Genomic DNA, 20,633 nt, shown 5'->3' on the forward strand with positions numbered 1-20,633 from the left:
AAAATCAATAAAATATTAAAAAAAAATCAGAGCATGAGCACAGGTCCCCTCAGGGGCTCACTCTCTGGGCTGGACTGAGATGCAGACCCGGCAGGTGGGACACAGGAGGTGCTGCCTGTGGGGCTGACGCCACAGGAGCAGAGGGTGAGGTGCCAGCCCCGGGGTCTCTGCCAACGTCCAGCCTTGTCCCTGACGCCCTGTGGCCTCAGCTCAGCCCTGGGCCAAGTGCCCCAGACCCTTCCAGAGGGGTCGCCCTCCCTCCCCCTCCCCACCCCCTCCCTCCCCCTGCCCCTCTGTTCTTTGACCCCAGCTTTCTCTGGGCTGGGGGCCCTGGGCTGTCATTTCTGCTGAGAGGCCCCCTGGTGGCGTGAGGCAGCCTTCCCTTGGAGCTGGCCCTGAATGTGCGTGTCTGTGGGGTGCTCTGGGACAGCCCTGTGCCCGGCTCCCTCTGTGCATGCCCCAGGGTCCCTGTCCTCCCACGTGTCTGCTTGGTGCACCTGCCCCACCCCTGTCACTGTCTCCTCTGAAGGGCCTCACTGGGGGCCTCTAAGAGGCGGGGCTACGGGGGCGTGGGCAGGAGTCCCGCCTCCTTCCTGGACCCCAGCATTCATAGCCAACGGTGGGGTGGGGCGGGGCCGAGGCAGAATATGGAGGTGGGGGGCGGGGCAGGGGGGGCGCACACAGAATCCTCTCTGGGAAGGGGAAGGCAGGTGGCGGTAGCTCCCCGTGGGACAGCAGCCTGTCCCAGCTCAGAGGACCGGCCCTGGCTGGGCCCCTCCCTGGTCGCGCTGTGGGCTGCTCTGGCCACGGCAGGAGCCTGCATGGGGTCAGCAGAGCGTTCTCACCATTCGGGGCTGCGGGGAGGCAGGGGAGGGAGTGTCCTCATTCCTGGGGGGGCTGTGACCCTAAGATTCAGCTCCAGCCTCCGCCACAGACCGCCTGACGCGGGTGCCCAGCGGTGGGGTCCCCTGCCTGACTCGCTGGCTGTGGGGGCCGGGCACGCTCGACACGAACACCTCGGTCACAGGTAGAGCCGCTAACCTGGGGTGGCGGTGGCCTTTCTTGGTGGCACTGACGTGTGTGACGGGAGCGTCCAAGCCTGTGAGGAGTTTGAGCTCATCTGCGCCAAACAGGACATTGTGGGAGCAGGTCCCAGAGGCTCCGAGGGCAGCAGTTTCAGGGTCTTTCAGAATCAAGGAGACGGAAGGTTCAGGGGCTGGGCTCCGGGCCTGTGACCGAGACCAGGCTCTCCCGAGGGTGGCCCCCCTCACGTCCAGGTGGGTTCCAGGCGCTCGGAAGCCCTGGGCAGGCCTCGCTCACAGCAGGCCGGGACGACCTCCACCACGACCTCCCGGTGGACGGAGGGTCGACGGCCCGGGGGAGCCACTGTCCACAGAGCGCGTTCCTCGTCCCCGTGGCCGTGTGGTCTCAGTGGGCTGGCTGTGGGGAGGGCGCCCGGCGGTCAGGGGCGAGCCATCCAGCAGCCAGGAGCTCTGAGCGCTGACCACGGCGGGAGGTCGGAGAGGGAAAGGGGTGGGAAGGACCTGCCTGGGGTCGGGCCGAGGTCCCGGTCAGAGGGCAGCAGCCGCCTGGCTCCCGCAGCCCCTCCACTGAGCAAGGGTGCTGTTTCCTGAGCGGGAGGCCGGCCTTGCCCACCTGGGAGCCATGTGCATGGTGGGCGGCGTCCTGCACTGCCCGGCCTCGGGGCCTTGGTCATCCCTCTGCGCTTGGGGGTCACCGTCCTGCAGCAAGTGCCCGAGCCCCAGCAGGCACCCCCCATGTCTCCCAGCAGCCAGACCCGGGGCGGGAGGAGCCCCTCGGCGATGGTGCCCCTGCCAGGGTTTGCGGGTGCACTCGCTCTGGTCCAGCGCCCCAGTTCCGGTCCTGGGTCTCGGGATCCCAACCGCACTCGGAACCAACCTGTCCCTGTGAGGCTCTTGTCCCTGCGCCAGGGCTGTGGGTGCAGGCCCAGGGCCCACAGGTGTCAGCAATGCCGGGAGACACCCACATCGGTCAGGCCTGCCCGCCCATCTGCACCCTCTGTCCCTCTGTTTGTCCCCTTGGGGATCCCTGCAGCCCGAGAACCTGCTCCTGGCCAGCAAATGCAAGGGGGCGGCCGTGAAGCTGGCAGACTTCGGCCTGGCCATCGAGGTGCAGGGGGACCAGCAGGCATGGTTTGGTAAGTGCCCGCTGGGCTGGCCGGGGGGCAGGGAGGGCTCAGCTGCCCCAGGCCCTCACACCCCTTCCCTTCCCGCTAGGGTTCGCGGGCACACCGGGCTACCTGTCCCCGGAGGTCCTGCGCAAGGAGGCTTACGGCAAACCGGTGGACATCTGGGCATGCGGTGAGGCCCGGGAGTGGGCTGGCGGGAGGGAGCGGGCAGATGGGAGCAGTGGGGGCAGCAGACGAGACCCCCCGGGGGCTGCCCCAGCTGGAGCCCCTCCCGCCCAGACTGGACCTGGGGCCCCAGCTGCTTCTCAGACCCCCTGTGCCAGTGATCATGGGCTCGGGGGGGCGTGCAGACCGCCCTGTGATGGGGGTGAGCTGAGGGGCTGTGAGGGTCTCCAAAACGACACGGCTGGGCTGCCGGTGGGGAGCCCAGGACCCCGGTGCCTCCCTGGGGCTGCCTGGCTTCAGGCAGGACCCCCTTCACCGGAGCTGGGAACTGGCTGAGGGCCCACCCCTGCCGGCCGCACACTCACACCTCCTGGCACTGGGCCCTGGGCGCGGGTGGGCTGGCGTGGCCGCGCTGAGCCTGCCCTTGGCTCCAGGGGTCATCCTGTACATCCTGCTGGTGGGCTACCCGCCCTTCTGGGACGAGGACCAGCACAAACTGTACCAGCAGATCAAGGCCGGCGCCTATGACGTGAGTGCCCCCCACCCATCCCTCGGAGAGCCCGGCCCTTGCTGGGGGGCCCCAGACCCCCTGAGCACTGTTTGCTCCTACAGTTCCCCTCCCCCGAGTGGGACACAGTCACACCCGAAGCCAAAAACCTCATCAACCAGATGCTGACCATCAACCCCGCCAAGCGCATCACCGCGCACGAGGCGCTGAAGCACCCGTGGGTCTGCGTAAGTCCGCAGCCTCGGGCCTCCCGGGTGGGCGGACCTTGGTCCTGTCCCTGTGCCCGGCTGCCCTGAGCCCCCGTCTCCTGAGTCCCCCAGGAGCCCCCTTCCCCCTGAGCCCCTGAGTCCTCCCTGAGCCCCCTGCCCCCCTGAGCCCCCTACCCCGAGTCCCCCCAGTCCCCTGATCCCCCATCCCCTGATCCCCCATCCCTTGATCCCCCCTGTCCCGTGAGTCCCCTCTGCCCCCATCCCCTGATCCCCCCTGTCCCCTGAGTCCCTCCTGTCCCCTGATTCCCCATCCCCTGATCCCCCATCCCCTGAGTCCCCCATGAGCCCCCCTGAGTCCCCCCTGAGCCCCCCTGAGCCCCCGCCCCTATCCCCACAGCAACGCTCCACGGTGGCCTCCATGATGCACAGGCAGGAGACGGTGGAGTGCCTGAAGAAGTTCAACGCACGGAGGAAGCTCAAGGTGAGGCGCCTGCCCCTCGAGGGCCCTGCGCTGGGAGGGGGGAGGCTGCAAGGCCCGGTGTGGCCCCTGCTACCCTGGCAACCACACCCAGGTGCCCACTGGCCCCGCCCAACGCTCTCGCCCCGAGGGCTCTGGGTGTGAGGGCGTCCCCAGCTTCCTGGCGGGGACAGGAGGGAGACGGCCCAGCCCCACCACAGGCTGCTGCAGGCAGGGGTACCCCGGGTGGCCCAGCACACGGGGCTGTGCCTGTCGGGGAGAGGCCCCCCGAGGGGCCCTGGAGTCCTGGGGCCCTTTTGAGGCTGTGGGCAGTTCTGCAGCTGGTGAATCCTGCCGGACACCTGTGGGCTGAGGCCTGGGGCTCCCGGCCAGCAGATGCCCGGCCCCAGCCCATGTCTCTCCCCAGGGCGCCATCCTCACCACCATGCTGGCCACCCGGAACTTCTCAGGTGAGACAGCCTCCTCCGGCTCCGTGACCCCCACCCCGCCCTTCCCGCCCCCTGCTGCCCCGAGGCCTCCCAGGCACGGTGGCTGGCCCCCAGCTGCCCCGCGTTTGGGTCTGTGTCCCCACCCGACACCCCAGCTCTGTGTCTGTCCGGGCGTCCGTAGGTCAGCGCCTCTGTGGCCTGTCGTTGTGCTGAATCTGAGCACCATCTTGTGTGGCGAGAGCAGGCGGCCTCAGCAGCTGCGGGCGTGCTTGTGGCCGGCCCAGGTCGCGGAGGTGGTGGGGCAGGGCGTGCGGCCGCTGGGGGTGGGGGGGCTGGGACCCGAGGCCAAGGGCTCGGCAGGCCCACCAGGGACAGCCTCACCCTGTCCTGTGGCTTGTATGTGCGGCGTCTGTGGTCCGTCCTCACTGTCTGTCTGCACCCGGCACCCTCCCGTGACCTTGCTGTGGCCGTGCTGCGGGCGGCCCCTCCCATCAGCCCTGACGGGGCGCCCTGTCCCCCGAGACGCCCGTGGGTCCCTAAGGAGGGAGGCGCCTGCTCCAAATGTCAGTCTCCACCTGTCGTCCTCCTGTGAGGGGCCCTGGAACCCCGCGCCCCAGCCAGACTCTAACCTTCTCTGCTTCCTTTGTCTCTTCTCTCCCTCACCTCGCCCCGTCTGCCGCCCACCCCTTCTAACCCGGTGCTCACAGTGGGCAGACAGACCACCGCTCCGGCCACAATGTCCACCGCGGCCTCCGGCGCCACCATGGGGCTGGTGGAACAAGGTAGACGCTTGGACCCGCGTCCGCAGCCGCATGGAGCTCCCCTGGCTGCACGCAGCCCCCGGGCAGGGAGCCCCGCTCCCGCCACGCACCCCACAGCCCCACGCCTTAGGCCCCTCAGCCGTGCCCACGTGCATTTGCCTGAACCCCCAGCCCTGGCCCCTGAGTCTGGGGGTCGGGAGACCCCTTTGGCCAGAGCTCTTTGCTTCGGAAGCTCCGTCCCCCTTGTCCATCCTCATTCAGAGAGACCCTGACCCACAGGGGGTCTGGGTGCTGATGGGGGGTCCTCAGAAGGAGGCCCAGAGGCAGAGACGCCGCCCCGAGAGCCTACGGCCATCTGTCCACCTGGCCTTGTGCCCCTCTCCCCCCGCCCCCTCCCACACCCCGCACGCACATACACTGGCTCCACTGCTCACATGCTGCGGGGGGTCTGTGCCGAGTCGGCCCTGTGAGCCCCGGGGGGGCCCGAGCCGCCCCGAGAACGCTTTGAAGGCCTCCTGGTCTTTCTACAAGGGCCCTCTCCCCTCGTCCCCAGCCATGAGTGGAGACACTGGTTCTGCCAACCTGCTCCCAGAAGGCCCAGGTCTGCTCCCGCCCACCTGTGGCCTTGGCAAGACCCTGAGGGCTGTCGACCTCGTCCTCCTCGTGGGCCCACAGCCCAGCGCCAGCTGCGGGAGGTGCCCGCTGAGGGCAGGGCCACCGCTGAGGACCCCTCCCAGGCCCAGGCCCTTTCCCTCCTGCTCACCCACCCTGCTCTGCTCCGATCCACAGCCTGGGCAGCCCCAGCTCCCTGAAAGAGGACCCAGCATTCTAGCTGCCTCCTCTGGGCACCGGGGCCGGGCCAGCCTCAGGGGAACACACAGGGGCCCCAAAGGGCTGTCCAGTGCCTCATTCTCTGGGTCCTTCTGAGGCACCTGGGCGGGCGGTTAGGGAGCAGGGAACCTGAGGCCAGAGGCTCCCGGTGCAGCCCTGCTGACCGGCACAGGAGTGAGGCGGGCGCTGGAGCTGCCCTACCTGCTCGCCCACAACGCCGCCTCCTGCATGAGCCGCGTGCATGGGGGCTCCATCCTGGGCACTGGGGGCCACTGTCGGGGGGAGGTCAGTGCATGTGGGGGGACCAGCATGGCTGCCCCGTGACCGGACTGGCCTGTGGACCAAGGGCCCTCCCTGGCCTCACCGACCCCGGCAGACGCGGTGGGGGTGGGGTGGGGGTGTCTCAGTTCCGAGGCCTGGCTTCTCCGTGGGCGACGGCACCCTCAGCCCGCGGAAGTCTGGGTGTCTTTGTAGAGACGTTGCCGTTCGTCAGAGCCCTGGTCGGGTCCCGCATGGCCTTGGGCGGGACTGGGCAGCTGCGGGCGGTGGCGGGTGGTTCGTCTCTCCCAGGGCCTGGGGTGCGTGTGCTCAGGCCCTTGGCTGCTGCCGGGTAACCACGCATGAGCTTCCTGGGCCTTTGCTGGTGTAGACGGGACTCAGCGGGATTCAGAGTCACTTGGGTCAGCGTTGCTAGGAGACAGGCTGGCACAGGGGCTGGGCGCTCGCCGCTGCGTCCCGAGGGGTTTCACAGAATCAGGGACTGAAGGGGACCCTCTGCCTGGGCCTGACCCAGGGGCCGCGAGCTGCCCACAGGGAAGACTGGGCAGAACCGACTCCGTCTCTGCCGGGAGCAGCACAGGCTGCGCTGCCTCTGACTCAGAGCCTGGCAAAGCCCCCGGCAAAGCCGGGAAAGCCGGGGGCCCAGGCTGGTGCCCCGCCCCCGTCTCAAATCGGAGAGTGGGGTCAGCGTGCTCAGCCCCAAGGCAAGAGCCTCTGAGACGGCTGATGCCTCTCCTGCAGGCCCAGCTGGTCAGCCAGCCGGACAGGGAGCCCTGGCGCCACCTCAGACTACTTCCCTTGAGGGGAGTGGGGCTCCCCTGTCCCGGGGCAGAGGCAAGGTGATGGGAGGCGAGGGCTGTGCTCCTCCGGACGAGCCTGCTGGGGGGACCCACGCTGTGTCTGCAGGGCTGTCTGGCCTCCGTCGCTGAGGGAGGTTTCCACGCGGCCCCAGGAATTTCTGGTCCTCGGATGCCTGAGGGCAGGGCCGCCAGGGTGTCTGTCAGCGTCCTGAGTCCGGCTGCCCTGGCCCGGCCCTTGGAGGGCCTGGGGGGTGGGGGGGACGAGGGAAGGACCGTCTGGGGTCCTTCACTCCCTGGGACCCAGCAGACAGCGCTTCTCACAGAGGGAGGCCAATAAGAGGCAGGCGGCTGGTTCAACTCTGCCCTGAGGATGCTGGGAGGGAAGCTTTAAAAAATATATAAGTATATATACGCCCTGGCCGGGTTGCTCAGTGGTTAGAGCAGTGGTGGCGAACCTATGACACACGTGTCAGAGGCGACACGCGAACTCATTTTTTTGGTTGATTTTTCTTTGTTAAATGGCATTTAAATATATAAAATAAATATCAAAAATATAAATCTTTGTTTTACTCTGGTGGCAAATATCAAAACATTTCTGTATGTGACACGGCCCCAGAGTTAAGTTAGGGTTTTTCAAAATGCTGACACGCCGAGCTCAAAAGGTTCGCCATCACTGGGATAGAGTGTCGGCCTGCGGACCAAAGGGTCATGGGTTCGATTCTGGTCAAGGGCACATACCTCAGTTGCAGGCTCCTTCCCGGTCTGGGCCCTGGTCCGGGCGCATGCAGGAGGCAACCAATCGATGTATTTCTCTCACATCAGTGTTTCTCTCTGTCTTTCCCTCTCTCTTGTACTCGCTCAAAAGTCAATGGGAAAATTTCCTTGGATGAGGATTGACAGAAAAAAAAGAAATATATATGTATAGATATTAATTGCTTTTAGAGAGAGGAAGGGAGAGGGAGAGAGAGAAACATCAGTGATGAGAGAATCATTGATCAGCTGCTTCCTGCACGCTCCACACTGGAGATGGAGCCCACAACCCAGGCATGTGCCCTGACCAGGAATTGAACTGTGACTCCTGGTTCATAGGTCAACGCTCACCACTGAGCCACGCGGGCCGGGCTAGGAGGGGAGCTTGTGAGAGGAGGGACAGACCCTGGGGAGCAGGAAGCCATGTCCAGTGCAGCTGCTCGGAGAGCCTGAGGGCCTCTGACCCCTGTCCCCACGCAGAGCCCAAGGGCAGCCAGGAGGGCCTGGTCCCCGCTGGCCACTGCACCGGTCCTGACCCCCTTCCCAACTGAGCAGTATCGGTCCCCTGCAGAGGGCTTGCCGAGCAGATACCCCCCCCAAGTTTCTGCCTCAGAGGGCCTGGGGGTCCAGGGGGTGCTAATGCTGCCAGCAGGGGACCCACACTCTCTGGGTCTAAGTGCCTGTCTCGGCTCCCAGCAGGTGGTTGCTCCCCGGCCTCTGTGCCCCGCCCCCCACCCCGTCCCGACCCATCCCTGTCCCAGTCCCTGCGACAGGCAACCCTTCAGAGCTGGCCAGCCTTCGGGGCGCCCAGGCCCGGGTGAGGGACCCTCCCTGCTTCTCCAACCACACCCGCCGGCCTGCTGGGCACTGCTTGACTGGTGGGCGCAGGGGGCAGGGCACACTGTGGTCCTGGGCGGGGCTGACTCTGCCTGAACTGACACAAACCTGTTTTCTCTCTCCCCCTCACGCCCTCCCCTCCCCTCCCCTTTGTGCGAGGTAAGCTGACTTCCTTCTCTGCAGTTCTGTCATTAAAATGGGCCTCTGTGGAGGGCAGCGGGGAGGCCCAGGCTGCCCTGACCTCCATGGGGGGGGGGGGGCAAGCGGCCAGGCCTGGGGTACAGGTGGCCTTTGACCCTCTCCCACGCATGTCATTCTACTGACCTCACTGGGAGCCCGGGAGCCCGGGTAGGTGGGCACAGAGGTGGCAGCTCTAGCTGCCGGGCAAGGCCAGGACGAGGCCCCAAAGGAGAGGTGCCTCGGGCTGTGGCCACGGGGGCCCAGAGGCCGGGCAGAGGGATACCTGCGGTGGGGACAGGCCCCGCCTGTGGGCAGCCAGCTGCAGCCCCACCCGCTGCCAACATGCAGTGAGGAGGGATGCCCGTCACACAGCCTGGCGCCCATCCTGTGACCTCACCTGGGGCACCCGCCTGCCTCCCCACAGACGGCCCGCCCCCCCAGCCAGGGTCCCCCGTTGGGGGAGACATCTTGGCCCCCGGGCAGCCACCCCTGCCTCACTCTTGGGGAGCTCGGCACCTGGTGGGCCCCGAGGTCACGCATGCGGGGGCTGCAGAGGGCGGCCCCTCATGGTGCCTTTTCCTCCCCACGCAGCAGCCAAGAGCATGCTCACCAAGAAGGCCGACGGCGTGAAGGTGAGGCTCCCGGCTCCCGGCTCCCGGCTCCCCAGGCGCCCGAGGGAGGCCCTCGTTCTCCCCCTGACGCCCCCTCTGTCTCTGCTGCAGACCCCGACCAACAGCACCAAGAACAGCGCCGCCGCCGCCAGCCCCAAGGGGACGCTCCCTCCGGCCGCCCTGGTACTGGCCCGCAGCCCCCTTCCCGCCCCGGCCCCGGGCCTGCGGCAGCCGCCCCTCAGGAGGCCTGGTCGGCAGTGGGGCCCAGCTCCGGCCGGTCTGACGGATGACACGGCCCCCCACCCCCACTGCTCCTTGGGGGTGGGGTGAGGGGTGAGGGGTGAGGGGTGAGGGGTGAGGCTGTCAAGAGCCCCGCTCAGCAGCCCGACAGGCCAACTCCTGCCTCACTGGTGGGTCCGCGGTGAGAGGCCCACAGACCCAGGTGCTGCCCAGAGCAGGCTCTAGGGAGACGGTGGCAGCAGGGACCCCGCACAGCCTCCCTGGACGGGGGTGGGCTGGTCTCACTGTGCCCACCGTGATCTGCAGGGAGACAGAGACCCTGGGCAGATGTGGGACGGGCCCTGCTGGCCTGTGGCTGCCCGGAGGGAGGGGAGGGGCTGGCGAACATGGGGACCCCCTGCTGGGGGGGGATCCTGGGCTCTAGGCCTCACCTGGGGTGGGGGGTCCTGTCCAGGAGACACCACAGCTGGTGGTCGGGTTGTGGCCATAGAGGTGGGGTTGCTGGTCCACCTGTTCTTGGTGATGCTCAGGGGTCAGGAGACTCAGGGCGGCCGGGTACAAGGGCCCACCTGACGCTCCGGGAAGGCTGGGTTTGCTCAGGGCCGACCAGGACATGTGGGCGTCCAGGCCCAGCAGGGGAAGCCCCATGCGGCCTCACAGCCAGCCCGTCCTGGGCTCCCCCCCCCCCCGCCCCTGCATCCCACGCCGTCTTCCAGCCCAGGCCCCGCGCCAGCCCCTCCGCAGCCGGCCCTACAGCCTCTCCCCCCGCCCACCCCCCTGGCCAAGCTCTGCATCCCCATGGCCTGGGCCTTATGTCTGCCTCATCGCTGCCCCTCCCCCTCGCAGCTGCTCCCCCGGCCCCCCCATCGCTGCCCCTCCCCCTCGCAGCTGCTCCCCCGGCCCCTCCATCGCTGCCCCTCCCCCTCGCAGCTGCTCCCCCGGCCCCCCCATCGCTGCCTGTCCAGTCCCCCTGCCCTCGGCTCTGCTGGGCGCCCGTGGCCCGTCCTCTCACCCCCTCCTTCCTTCCTCTGTAGGAGCCTCAAACCACCGTCATCCATAACCCTGTGGACGGGATCAAGGTACTGCCCTCACCCTCAGGGAGCTTCTGTGGGGACCGGAGGCAGACCCCTGGCCCCGGGGAAGGGCTGGGCATTGACCCTGTGGGGGCAGGTGTCCCAAAACCCATCTCGAGGCAGCGCGGAGCCCATGCGTCCGCTGCTCCTGCCGGGAAGGCCCCGGGCACTGCCCTGGAGGCATCGCTCCCAGCCCGCTGGGGCCAGGGGCCCAGGCTCCATGACTGCAGAGCGGCCACTTCTCAGGACCTCCTGGCTGCTGTCCACCCTGTCCACTGCCCTGGCTGAGTGCGGGGGGCATGGGCGGGGCTGCCCAGACCGGTGACCCCGCCCACCTTCACCTGCTGCCAGAGCTTCCTGCGGGCTGGCCGCTCTGCTCCTCTCCGCTCCTCATCGGCTCCCATCCCACCCACATCTCAAGGGCAGGGAAGGGCTGGCCCTCGGGTGGCGGGTCCCCAGCTGTTTCCAGGACAGGCACCCCCAACCTGAACCCAGGCCTGCAGCTGGATCCCCCAGCCATGGGCTCCTCAGAGGCCCCCAACCCCGCCATGGGCTGGGCCAGAGCCCAAGGCCTCTGCCTCACTGGCTGACCAGGGTGCCCTGGGGCCTGCAGGTCCTCGCACCTGGCGCAGGGAGGGGGCTCCCCGGACAGCCTTCTGGGCTGTGGCGTGAGTCCTGGGTCTCGACAGGCAGACCCTCCTGTTGGCCCAAGGCCCGGAGCTGCGTTCGCCAGGCGGGACGGGGTCCCTCGGGACCCTGTGGGGATACCCCTTCCGGGAGCAGGCTGCCTGGGAGCTTGGTGATGGGTGGGTGGCAGCTGCTTTGTTATCTGAAGGGCAGCATCTGGGCTCCCAGGCCACTGGCGGGGTGGACCAGGCCGGCTAGACAGAGGAGGCTGGGAAGGAGGTGTGGGCACCCCACACTCTGCCAGCCACCCAGGTTCCCTCCCACTCTGGGTGCCGCCCCCCGTCCAGGAGCCTCGGGACTCTCAGGCCTGGCTCCCTCTGCTCTGAGCCGTCTGAGCAGAGTCTTCCCACCGCACACATGGTGTTGCCTTGGGACGTGGGCGGTGGGACCTGGGGTCACACGGAGCCCGGCTGCCTGTGCGTCTCTGGGTCCTGCAAGGGCACCTCCCAGGCCCCTGACCCCAGGCCCCTGACCCCAGGCCCCTGACCCCAGGCCCCTGACCCCAGGCCCCTTGGCGGGTTGGGCAGCCGAGTGCTGACCCTGCCTCCCTGTCTCCCCAGGACTCATCGGACAGCGCGCACACCACCATAGAGGACGAGGACACGAAAGGTGCGCGCACTCCCCACCGGCAGGGGCGTCAGTGGCGGGTCCTGGTCAGGGTCTGACTCGGACGTCCCTGGGGCTGGCCGTGCAGCGACAGCGATCGGGCCCAGCCGCGCCTGCCAGGCTGTCCGGTGTGCAGGCCTCCAGCCCGCCTGCCAGGCTGTCCGGTGTGCAGGCCTCCAGCCCGCCTGCCAGGCTGTCCGGTGTGCAGGCCTCCAGCCCGCCTGCCAGGCTGTCCGGGTGTGCAGGCCTCCAGCCCGCCTGCCAGGCTGTCCGGGTGTGCAGGCCTCCAGCCCGCCTGCCAGGCTGTCCGGGTGTGCAGGCCTCCAGCCGCGCCTGCCAGGCTGTCCGGTGTGCAGGCCTCCAGCCCGCCTGCCAGGCTGTCCGGTGTGCAGGCCTCCAGCCGCGCCTGCCAGGCTGTCCGGGTGTGCAGGCCTCCAGCCCGCCTGCCAGGCGGGCACCCTGACAGTGAGGAGGCTTCTGTCCTCGGCTCTCCCCACCCGTCCCCCCACTCACCCCAGGGCCAGGCGCCCAGTTTTCACAGGAGAAACCAGTTCACAGTTGAATTGGCTAAATTTCTTCAGGTTCCTTCAGGTCATGGCCGTCCGGCTGGCAGTTGAGCGGATGAGCAGACGAGGGCCTTGCCAGGTTCTGTGCGATTCCGTGGCCTCGATGTGGGGGCGGGGATCTGTGCCCAGGCCACACCCCACGTGGGGCTGTGGACCCCCTCACACACACCAGCGCCCTTGGGGCTGCCCAGGGCACCCCCGCTGGCCACGCTGCAGCGTGGGGGCGAAGGCCAGGCCCACCCTCCACGGCGGCTGCCCAGCGCGGAGGGGAGCACGGGCCTGAGCAGGGAGACGGGCGTGTGAGTGGCTGACGGAGACAGGCTGGAGCCAGCAGCATGGAGCCAGCCCCCATCTGGCCTGCTGGGGGGAGGGGGTTGGGGGGGGCAGGGTCAGGCCGCTGCTTCCCAAATCTGACCCCAACCTGTGCACTGAAGGCCCCGTACACAGAGGAGCCCCGAGCCTCCCCCGCCCCCCGCCCCTGCCCCCGCCCCGGCACACGCAGGCCCCCACCCGCTGCGTGGACCTCAACACCTGCCGTGATGGGACGGCTCTAGACACTCCTGGGTTGGGGTTCTCCAGCTTCACTCCCACCTCCTCTCTCTTCTGCCCTTTCTTTCTGCAACCCCCTCCCTGCCTGCCTCCTGGTCACGTCTGTCTGTCCACCAGCCCCTGGGGCCCCGACTTCCTGAGCTCGGTGAGGAGGGCTCTGGCCTGTGAGGCCAAGGGCCCCCTGCCTTGCCCTGTCCTGTCCGGCTCCCATTGGCCCCCTGCCTGCCCCATGCAAGTGGCCGGCCCTGTGGCTGTGGGGCCCCTCAAAGGGCCTGCAGCCCTCTCCCGGGGACCCTGAGAGCCTCGGGCGGCTGAGCCCCCGAGTGAGTTGTCTCCACTGGCTCAGGCCTCACTTCCGCCTCAGGGGGCTCCTCCCTGAGACAGGCCCAGGCGGGAGGCAGGGCTCCCTGTCCCCTCCTCACGTCCACCCCGTCTGCCAGCCCCCAGGGCCTCTGGCGTCCTGAGCTCCAGCCGGAGGGGCTCAGGGACCGTGGAAGCCGAGGGCCCCCTGCCCACCCATGTAAGTGACATGGCTCTGCACCCCGCCAGGCATGGCCGAGTGGCCAGGCACCCCTGCTCACGCTGCAGCCAGCGCCCCCACACGCTCGCCACTGCCCAGCACCAGCCTGGCAGCCTCTGAGGCCACGGGCCTGTCCCCTCGCCTCCCCCAGGCCGTCTGCGTGGCCTCCGCAGTCACGCTGCCTTCACAGCGCCCCCCCCCCCCGAGCCCCAGGCAGCACCCAGGGAGCCCTTGACAGTTGGCAGGCCTGTGGCTAAAGGAGCAGAGGGCCCGCCTCTGCCCCGTGTCCTCCCCACGGCTGGCGGGTCCCGGCACATCCTCACCCTCCATCCTGTCACCCGCCTCCCAGGCCTGTCACATTGTCCTGGGCCAGGTGCCCCCCAGGCTGGCACCTCTGCTCCAAGCAGCTTCCCCCCCACACCTGCCATGACCCTTCCATCCTCCCGTGACTCCCAATGTCCCCCTATTTCCCCCACAACCCCTCCATCCCCTGCATGTCCCTCATGACCCCCTTTTCATCCTCCACCCCCCGTGACCCCCTCTGCTTGGCTGTCAGCCCTCAGGTTTCCTCTCTTGCACACATCTGTTCTGTCCCGCCTCAGCCCCCAGGATCTCTGACATCCTGAACACAGTGAGGAGGGGCTCAGGGACCCCAGGAGCCCAGGGCTCCCCACCCTGCCCGTCTCTGGCTCTCCCAGGCCCCCCACCCTGCCCGTCTCCGGCTCTCCCAGGCCCCCCACCTGCCCGTCTCCGGCTCTCCCAGGCCCCCCACCTGCCCCAAGTAAGTAACATCTCGAGGAGCCCTGCGCTGTCCCCCGGGCTCTGTGCGGTGGAGACCCAGGCCGCAGTGTGGGTCCTCACCCCACCCCCACCCCCGCTCTGGGACGGGCAGCTGGGGGCTTGGAAGGGGCCGGGGCAACCGCAGTTTGTGGCTGGAGACGGGGCATGAACACCCGTCTCCGTAAGCACCTGCAGACGGTCCAGGGTGGACAGGGCCTGCAGGCAGCGAGACTCCTGGAAGCAGAAGGGCCAGCGCCTACAGGGGCGCCCGGGCGTGCATCTGGCGTCCCTCCGGCTGGGTCCCTCCCGCTGGGTCCAGGGCTGAGGGCAGCTCCATGGGGGGCTCCGTGGCGAGGGGAGGCCTGGCCCTGCAGGGCGGGCAGGAGCGCGGCAGCAGAGGCCTCAGCCGGCTGCCCCCCGGGAGGGAGGAGCGAGCTGAGCTGCTGGCCCGTCTGCCGACTGCCCGCCAGTATCACTTACAGGGATGGATGACACCCCGGGCTGCAGCCACCCCCACCGGTGGGGAGGCTCCGGGCTCAGAGGAGAGGCAGCGGGGCCAGGGGCCAGGCATGGCGGGGGAGTGGCTGGGTGAGTGTGGCCCCTGCCCACCCTGTGGGCCAAGTGGGGGGAGGCTGAGGCAGGGCGGGGGGAACTGGCTAAGCTGTGGGGGAGGGCTGGCTGTCTGTGGCCTGCTGGCCAAGGCCCTGTGGACGGCCCTGCCGAGAGGGCTCTGTGCTTGGCTCGAGGGGCCAGGGCCTGAGTGGGGGCCCCTGGGTGTCCGATGTGCCTGAGGGGTTGGAGCGAGCGGGGGGGCGGGGGGGTGGCGCCACTCGGCTAGTGGTGGGATGGGGTGAATCTGGTAGGCACACGGGACTCTGGGGGTGCAGCGTCTCGTCTGAGTTCAGAGGCTCCATGTCCCAGACCCTGGACCGGTGCCCGCGGCTTGGAGACCTGCAGGGATGCTCCCAGGGGACCACCTGCATGGACCAGCACCGGCTGCAACCTTTCCCGTGGGGCCAGCGCAGCAGCCTGGCAGGCTCTGGGGACAGGCCTGTGTGGGGCTGCAGCATGGCTCTGCCTGTTTAGGGGTCTGACTTGAGCTTGACTAAGGGTCGTGGGGACCACAGAGGGGCCGTGAGCAGGACTAAATGCCAGGGGATGGGTTCTGGAGCCAGCAGAGGTGGCTTGGCCTGGGGGTGGGGCATTGGGGTGCCGAGGGCAGGGGCCTCCCAGCCAGCCTCCCTCAGGGAACAGGGTGAGTCTTGCTCCTGGATGTGCCCTGCCTGAGTTCCTGGCACCCCAGCAACTTGAGTGTGTATGAGTGTGGATGGGAGGGTCCCCAGGTGACAGGACGGGGTGGGGCAGCTTGGGGAAGGACTGTCTGGGGCTGAGGTCTGCTCTCCATGGGTCTGAGCAGGTGAGCCAACCCCAGGCGTCCAGTCTCCAGCTTGGGGTGCCCAGCACGGAGGCCCAGGCACGGGGTGTCCTGGGGGAGGGGGAGGAGCGGGCGCCGTGGCCCTCCTCTCTCTAGTGCCTGCCGCCAGCTGTCTCGGTGTGTAATGGGGCCGTGCTCGCTGGCCAGGCTGCATCTCCATAATCAGGATTATACACCATCCTGATCCTGCAGCTGTCTGCCTGGATGGCTGGGGCCCCGGCAGACGCCAAGGCACAGGGCTTGGTGCCAGCAAGGAGTCACCGGGGTGCCCTGGGCCCCTGGCCAGGGTGGGAGCAGTGGCCCCCTGAGCTGGTTTGTGTCCACAGACTTATGCTGTGAGCTCAGGAATGTCCTGTCTAACTTAATACTTTCTCTACACCAACTCCCATTTAAATTACAATATGTTTAAAACACTCAATACTTCGCCCCTAGTGGACGGCTAGGGTCACTTACAATAGCCGGTGACCATGACCTCAAAGTGCAGGGGAACCAGCAGGAAAATGTCCCTCAGCTCCCCTGGGGGACTGTGGCCAGGCCTCATGGGGAGGGTCTGGGGGGACGATGGGGCGCAGACAGGGGAGCCTGAAGCTGGAAACGGCCTCCACGAAGGTGATGCTCAGCACTGGGACTCGCCCAGGCAGAAGGCAGAGAGGTGGGACAGCCGCGCGGCCTGCACGGGGACCTGGGACCTGGGGGGCTGGAGCCGCAGCCCTCCTAGAGGCCAGCCTCGGGGGCCAAACCTGCTGGTCAGACAAGGGGCAGGAAAGGAAAGCAGCACAGAAGCAGAAGTGCGGTGGCCCAGAGGGGCCTTTTCAAGACAGGAGCCTATGCATGCTTGCAGGCCGGCGCACATGCATGCAGACAGGCTCACACTCCCACCTGACATGCACACGGCGCACCCAACCCCTCAGGTGTCAGACGCGTGGGCTCACACGCAGCAGGCAGCATCTTCTGCTACAGGCTCAGTCCCCCTCCAGGTGGGTTCCTGGGACAGGGAGCGCCCAGACAGCTCAGGGGCAGCCGGCCTGGACCACGGGCACCTGCTTCTGAACGCCAAGTGCGTGGGGAACTGAGCCCCTGGCAGCCTCAGAAGCCCATGCCACGTGGCAGCCCTGCAGAGCCATGGTCCCACGCTCTGCCGGGAATGGAGGGCTTCACGCACAGACATGTGGCTGGGCAGCCTCGACCCCTGGGGCCCGGGAAGAGGCCGTGGGGTCCTGAGTTCTTTCAAGCCATTGGTCATTGCTTTCAGCGATCACCCCTGTGTGTGCATGCCTGTGCGTGCGGGCATGCCTGTGTCTGCACAGAAGTGGTGCAGCACCTACCCAGGGAGAGTGAGTACGGAACAAGATTGAGGGGACACAGGCACCTGCAACTATGTGAGATTTTATTTCTTTAAGAAGCATCTGGAGCCAATAGGACAATGTCCAGATTTGCATCCACCCGGAGTGGCTGGATTATCCTCTCTGCTTCTTCCATGTGTTGAAAATATTTTGCACAAAAATAAATGTACTTAGAGACAAAGGGCCTCGGGCAACCACCCTGGGGCCAGGCCTGCTGAGGCCGAGGCCAAGTAGGCGGGAGCCTGGAGGATGGTGGAGAGCGCGGGATGGACGAGTGGTGTGCTGGCTGGCACCTGGGCCCGAGACTGCAAGCAGGTAGAGACCAGAGGAGGTGCAGGCCAACACCTGGTTGGCTGCCTTCCCGGGGGAGAGGGGAGGCTCATGCACTCTGCTCTCTGAGCTGCCTGGCCTCTGGGCAGCGGCCCCCCCCGAGCCCCCAGTCTTCTCCCTGCTGTGCTTGCCAGCCCTTCCTAGTCCCCTGGAGCCGTGGTCAGCAAACCGTGGCTCGCGGGCCACATGCAGCTGTTTGGCCCCTTGAGTGTGGCTCTTCCACAAAATACCACGTGCGGGCGCGCACGTACAGTGCGATTGAAACTTCCTGGCCCATGTGCAGAAGTCGGTTTTCGGCCTGGGCGAGTCTGTTTTGAAGAAGTGGCGTTAGAAGAAGTGGGGGGTGTCAGTCGGTTGGTCGGGTGACGGGATATGTGGCGCGGGGGAGGTACATTGTTTTGAGGTACGTTCGCTGAGGTCGACCCCTTCCAACTCTCCCATCCACACTGGTCTCTGAAACAAGTACACAAGGCGAGTGTGGACGGGAGAGGTGGAAGGGGTCGACCTCAGCGAACGTACCGCAATCAGATTGAGGACGTTTTTGGCAAAGGCCAGCTCAGGAGCACCCTCATTAAGTTAATAACAATGTACCTACCGATATAGTTTAAGCTTAAAAAATGTGGCTCTCAAAAGAAATTTCAGTCGTTGTCCTGTTGATATTTGGCTCTGTTGACTGATGAGTTTGCCGACCATGGCCCTGGGATTTGGGAAGGACCTTGTGGGCGGAGCAGGAAGGCAGATCAGGGCTGCAGAGGGCCCAGGGCTGTGGTGGTTGTGGTGGGTCCCATGCCCCTGTCAGCGTTTCCCAGACATTTTGTGCTGGGGGTGGAAGTCTGTTATTCAGAAACGTTTTATTGATGGCAGACGAGGTAGAAACTTGTTGGACTTGTGGGAGCCGTGCTGGCCTTGGAGAGAACGTCTGGGCGGGACAGTTTGGGCACAGGGCTTCCGTCCCCTGGAGGGGAGAGGAAAGGTGGGGCGGGCGGCGGCCGTGGGTCACTGGGCCTCTCCCTGCAGCGCGGAAGCAGGAGATCATCAAGATCACGGAGCAGCTCATCGAGGCTGTCAACAGCGGGGACTTCGAGGCCTACGCGTGAGTCGGGGCCTGTGCGGCTCCTTGGGCAGCCTGGGGGATGGGTGGGCTGAGTGTCCCCTGAAGAGAGGGCTGGACACCCTGGGTGGGTGCAGAGGGGGCCCTCCTCACCTGGGTCTGCCCCCCAGGAAAATCTGCGACCCAGGCCTGACCTCGTTTGAGCCTGAAGCTTTGGGCAACCTGGTCGAAGGGATGGACTTCCACAGGTTCTACTTCGAGAACTGTGAGTGAGGGCGCCAGCGGGGGTGGCGCGGGAGCCCAGGGAAGCCCCCGCCCTGCCCGGGCCACGCAGCCAGGGCCCAGGAGGGAGCGGGCAGTGCCGGCGAGAGGCGGCCGCAGCGCTGATTCCCAGCCTGTCCGCAGTGCTCGCCAAAAACAGCAAGCCGATCCACACGACCATCCTGAACCCGCACGTGCACGTCATCGGGGAGGACGCGGCCTGCATCGCCTACATCCGCCTCACGCAGTACATCGACGGCCAAGGCCGGCCCCGCACCAGCCAGTCCGAGGAGACGCGCGTGTGGCACCGGCGCGAGGGCAAGTGGCAGAACGTGCACTTCCACTGCTCAGGAGCGCCCGTGGCCCCGCTGCAGTGAGGGTGAGCCGCGGGGACGGGACGGGCGATGGGCGGGGTCTGGGGTTGGATGGGGTTGGATGGAGCCGCGGTGCTCGCATGAGACCTGGGCGCACGCAGCCACACGCTGCAGACCTGGGGCGCAGACCGGGCGCTGACCCTCCGCCCTCCCCGTTGCAGAGCCCGACGGATCGTGTTTGGCGCCGAGCCGCCCTCGGCTCACGGCCTGCCTGTCGCATGTTTGTGTCTGCCTCTTCCTCCCCTGGTGCCTGTGTCTGCAGAAAACCAAGACCAGAGTGGTTTCTTTTTAAAAACAAGATGACAGCAACCACCACAAAAAAGAAAAAAAAAAGGGTGAAATGGGGAAAAAAACCTAAACAAAGGAAAACGCTGTAAAATGACTGCACTGGCGGGGCTGGAGCCTGCCGGCCACTCTGCACTGAGCGCCACTTGTCTGTCTGCTCCAGGCCTGCAGCCGGGCGGGCACGTGTCCACCGGGCAGGCCGATGGCCCTCACGTGTTTGTTCGATGGGGCCCACCCCCCACCCTGCTGGCGGTGGGTCGTGTCAGGTGTCGTCTGGGGGGCTGCAGGCCACGGCCTGAGCGCAGCTGTTCCCTCTGCTTCTTTTCCCTTCCTCTACCCTCCCCCCCCCAAGGTGGGTGTAGGCTTCTCCCGTGCCAGCGCCCCGATGCCCCAGCGTGGACGGGCAGTGCAGCGGCCAGGCCCATCCCCGGGGAGGATGCCTGTGAGAAGCTCTGAGGGCCCTGGCTGGCTCGGCTTTGCTCCCCTGCCAGGGGCAGGAAGTGCAGATGGGTGCAGCTAGCTTCAGACTTGGGGGGCGGCTACCCTTGGCAGCAGCCCTGTGGGGAGGGGACCCATGGGCTGGCCTCCCTCCTGTCCATGGGGCGTTCCTCCGACACAGGGGGACGTGGGCTGGAGGGCCCAGGGCCCAGGGCTCAGGGGGTGGTCCTGATGCAGGAAGGAGGGGCCAGAGGGGGCGGGGGCTCCCTGGGCTCCAGGCCACTGTAGGGGTCCGCGCCCAAGGCAGTGTGCTCCGGGGTCAGGGCAAGCCAACCACTTGCCAGGCTTCGGGGGGGCTGCAGTGTGACGGGAACCCTGAGTGGGAGGAGGGGCTGGGCTCACTTCGGGGAGGCTCAGGGATGGCCTCTGGTCAGATGGCGGCCGAGAGCAGCCAGGGGTGGGGGCAGGTCCAACCGGCCTGGTCACAGAGATCTGGGATCCTCCTGCCCAGTACCAGGCACTCTTCAATTCACATTGTTTTCAACAAAGATTTTTTCATCTCCCCCCAAAATCAACCCAAGGGAGGGGCATAGGATGGGAAACAGGAGAAAGGGCCTGGTCTCCAAGGAGACTGTCCTTGCCACTCAGAGTGGACACTCATCTGCCCACCCACAGCTGTGCTCGAACAGCTGTCCCCACCCGTGGACATGGTAAACATCTGCCTGCCCCACGGGCACGGGCAGTGAGTGGCAGGGCTTGCCTCCTACAGCGTGTGCCTGGCCACTCTCGCCTCCTGGGGCCTCCTCCCACTCCTCCTCCTCTCCATGGGACTGCCTGTCTGGGTTAATTTGGGGATTTTTTTCGGGGGATAGTTCTTTTGCATGCCACACCCGCTCTCCCAGCTTGATGTCCATGGTGTGGCCTCGCTGGCCCGCCCTGCAGGGGCCGGCGGCCGCGGTGCTGGCCGGCTTCCCTCCTCTCTTTTTGCTGAGTTTTGTTGTCTTTTCTTTCTGAGCCTTGTAAGTGTACAAAAGGTTATTTTGTTCTGTCTCGGGAAACTGCAAATAAAAGGCAAACGGGACAAACTG

At 66.9% G+C, this 20,633-nt stretch overlaps 1 protein-coding gene across 3 annotated transcripts in view; it reads left to right on the forward strand.

Annotated features, from left to right (window-relative positions):
* Window positions 1-20,633, forward strand: part of CAMK2B (calcium/calmodulin dependent protein kinase II beta) — a 47,580-nt gene extending 26,947 nt beyond the window's left edge. For all 3 annotated transcript variants that reach the window (XM_081101835.1, XM_081101837.1, XM_081101836.1), the window contains exons 7-21: window positions 2,077-2,179; window positions 2,259-2,342; window positions 2,770-2,864; window positions 2,948-3,070; window positions 3,450-3,533; window positions 3,937-3,979; window positions 4,666-4,740; window positions 8,991-9,028; window positions 9,119-9,190; window positions 10,282-10,326; window positions 11,568-11,616; window positions 18,154-18,229; window positions 18,358-18,452; window positions 18,593-18,827; window positions 18,984-20,633. In XM_081101835.1, the coding sequence (XP_080957961.1) occupies window positions 2,077-2,179; window positions 2,259-2,342; window positions 2,770-2,864; window positions 2,948-3,070; window positions 3,450-3,533; window positions 3,937-3,979; window positions 4,666-4,740; window positions 8,991-9,028; window positions 9,119-9,190; window positions 10,282-10,326; window positions 11,568-11,616; window positions 18,154-18,229; window positions 18,358-18,452; window positions 18,593-18,825 (1,215 nt within the window). In that variant the 3' untranslated portion in view covers window positions 18,826-18,827; window positions 18,984-20,633. The remainder of the gene's footprint in view (window positions 1-2,076; window positions 2,180-2,258; window positions 2,343-2,769; window positions 2,865-2,947; window positions 3,071-3,449; window positions 3,534-3,936; window positions 3,980-4,665; window positions 4,741-8,990; window positions 9,029-9,118; window positions 9,191-10,281; window positions 10,327-11,567; window positions 11,617-18,153; window positions 18,230-18,357; window positions 18,453-18,592; window positions 18,828-18,983) is intronic.

The sequence above is a fragment of the Myotis nattereri genome, assembly GCF_964212035.1.
Source record: "Myotis nattereri genome assembly, chromosome: 11".
Taxonomy (NCBI): domain Eukaryota; kingdom Metazoa; phylum Chordata; class Mammalia; order Chiroptera; family Vespertilionidae; genus Myotis; species Myotis nattereri.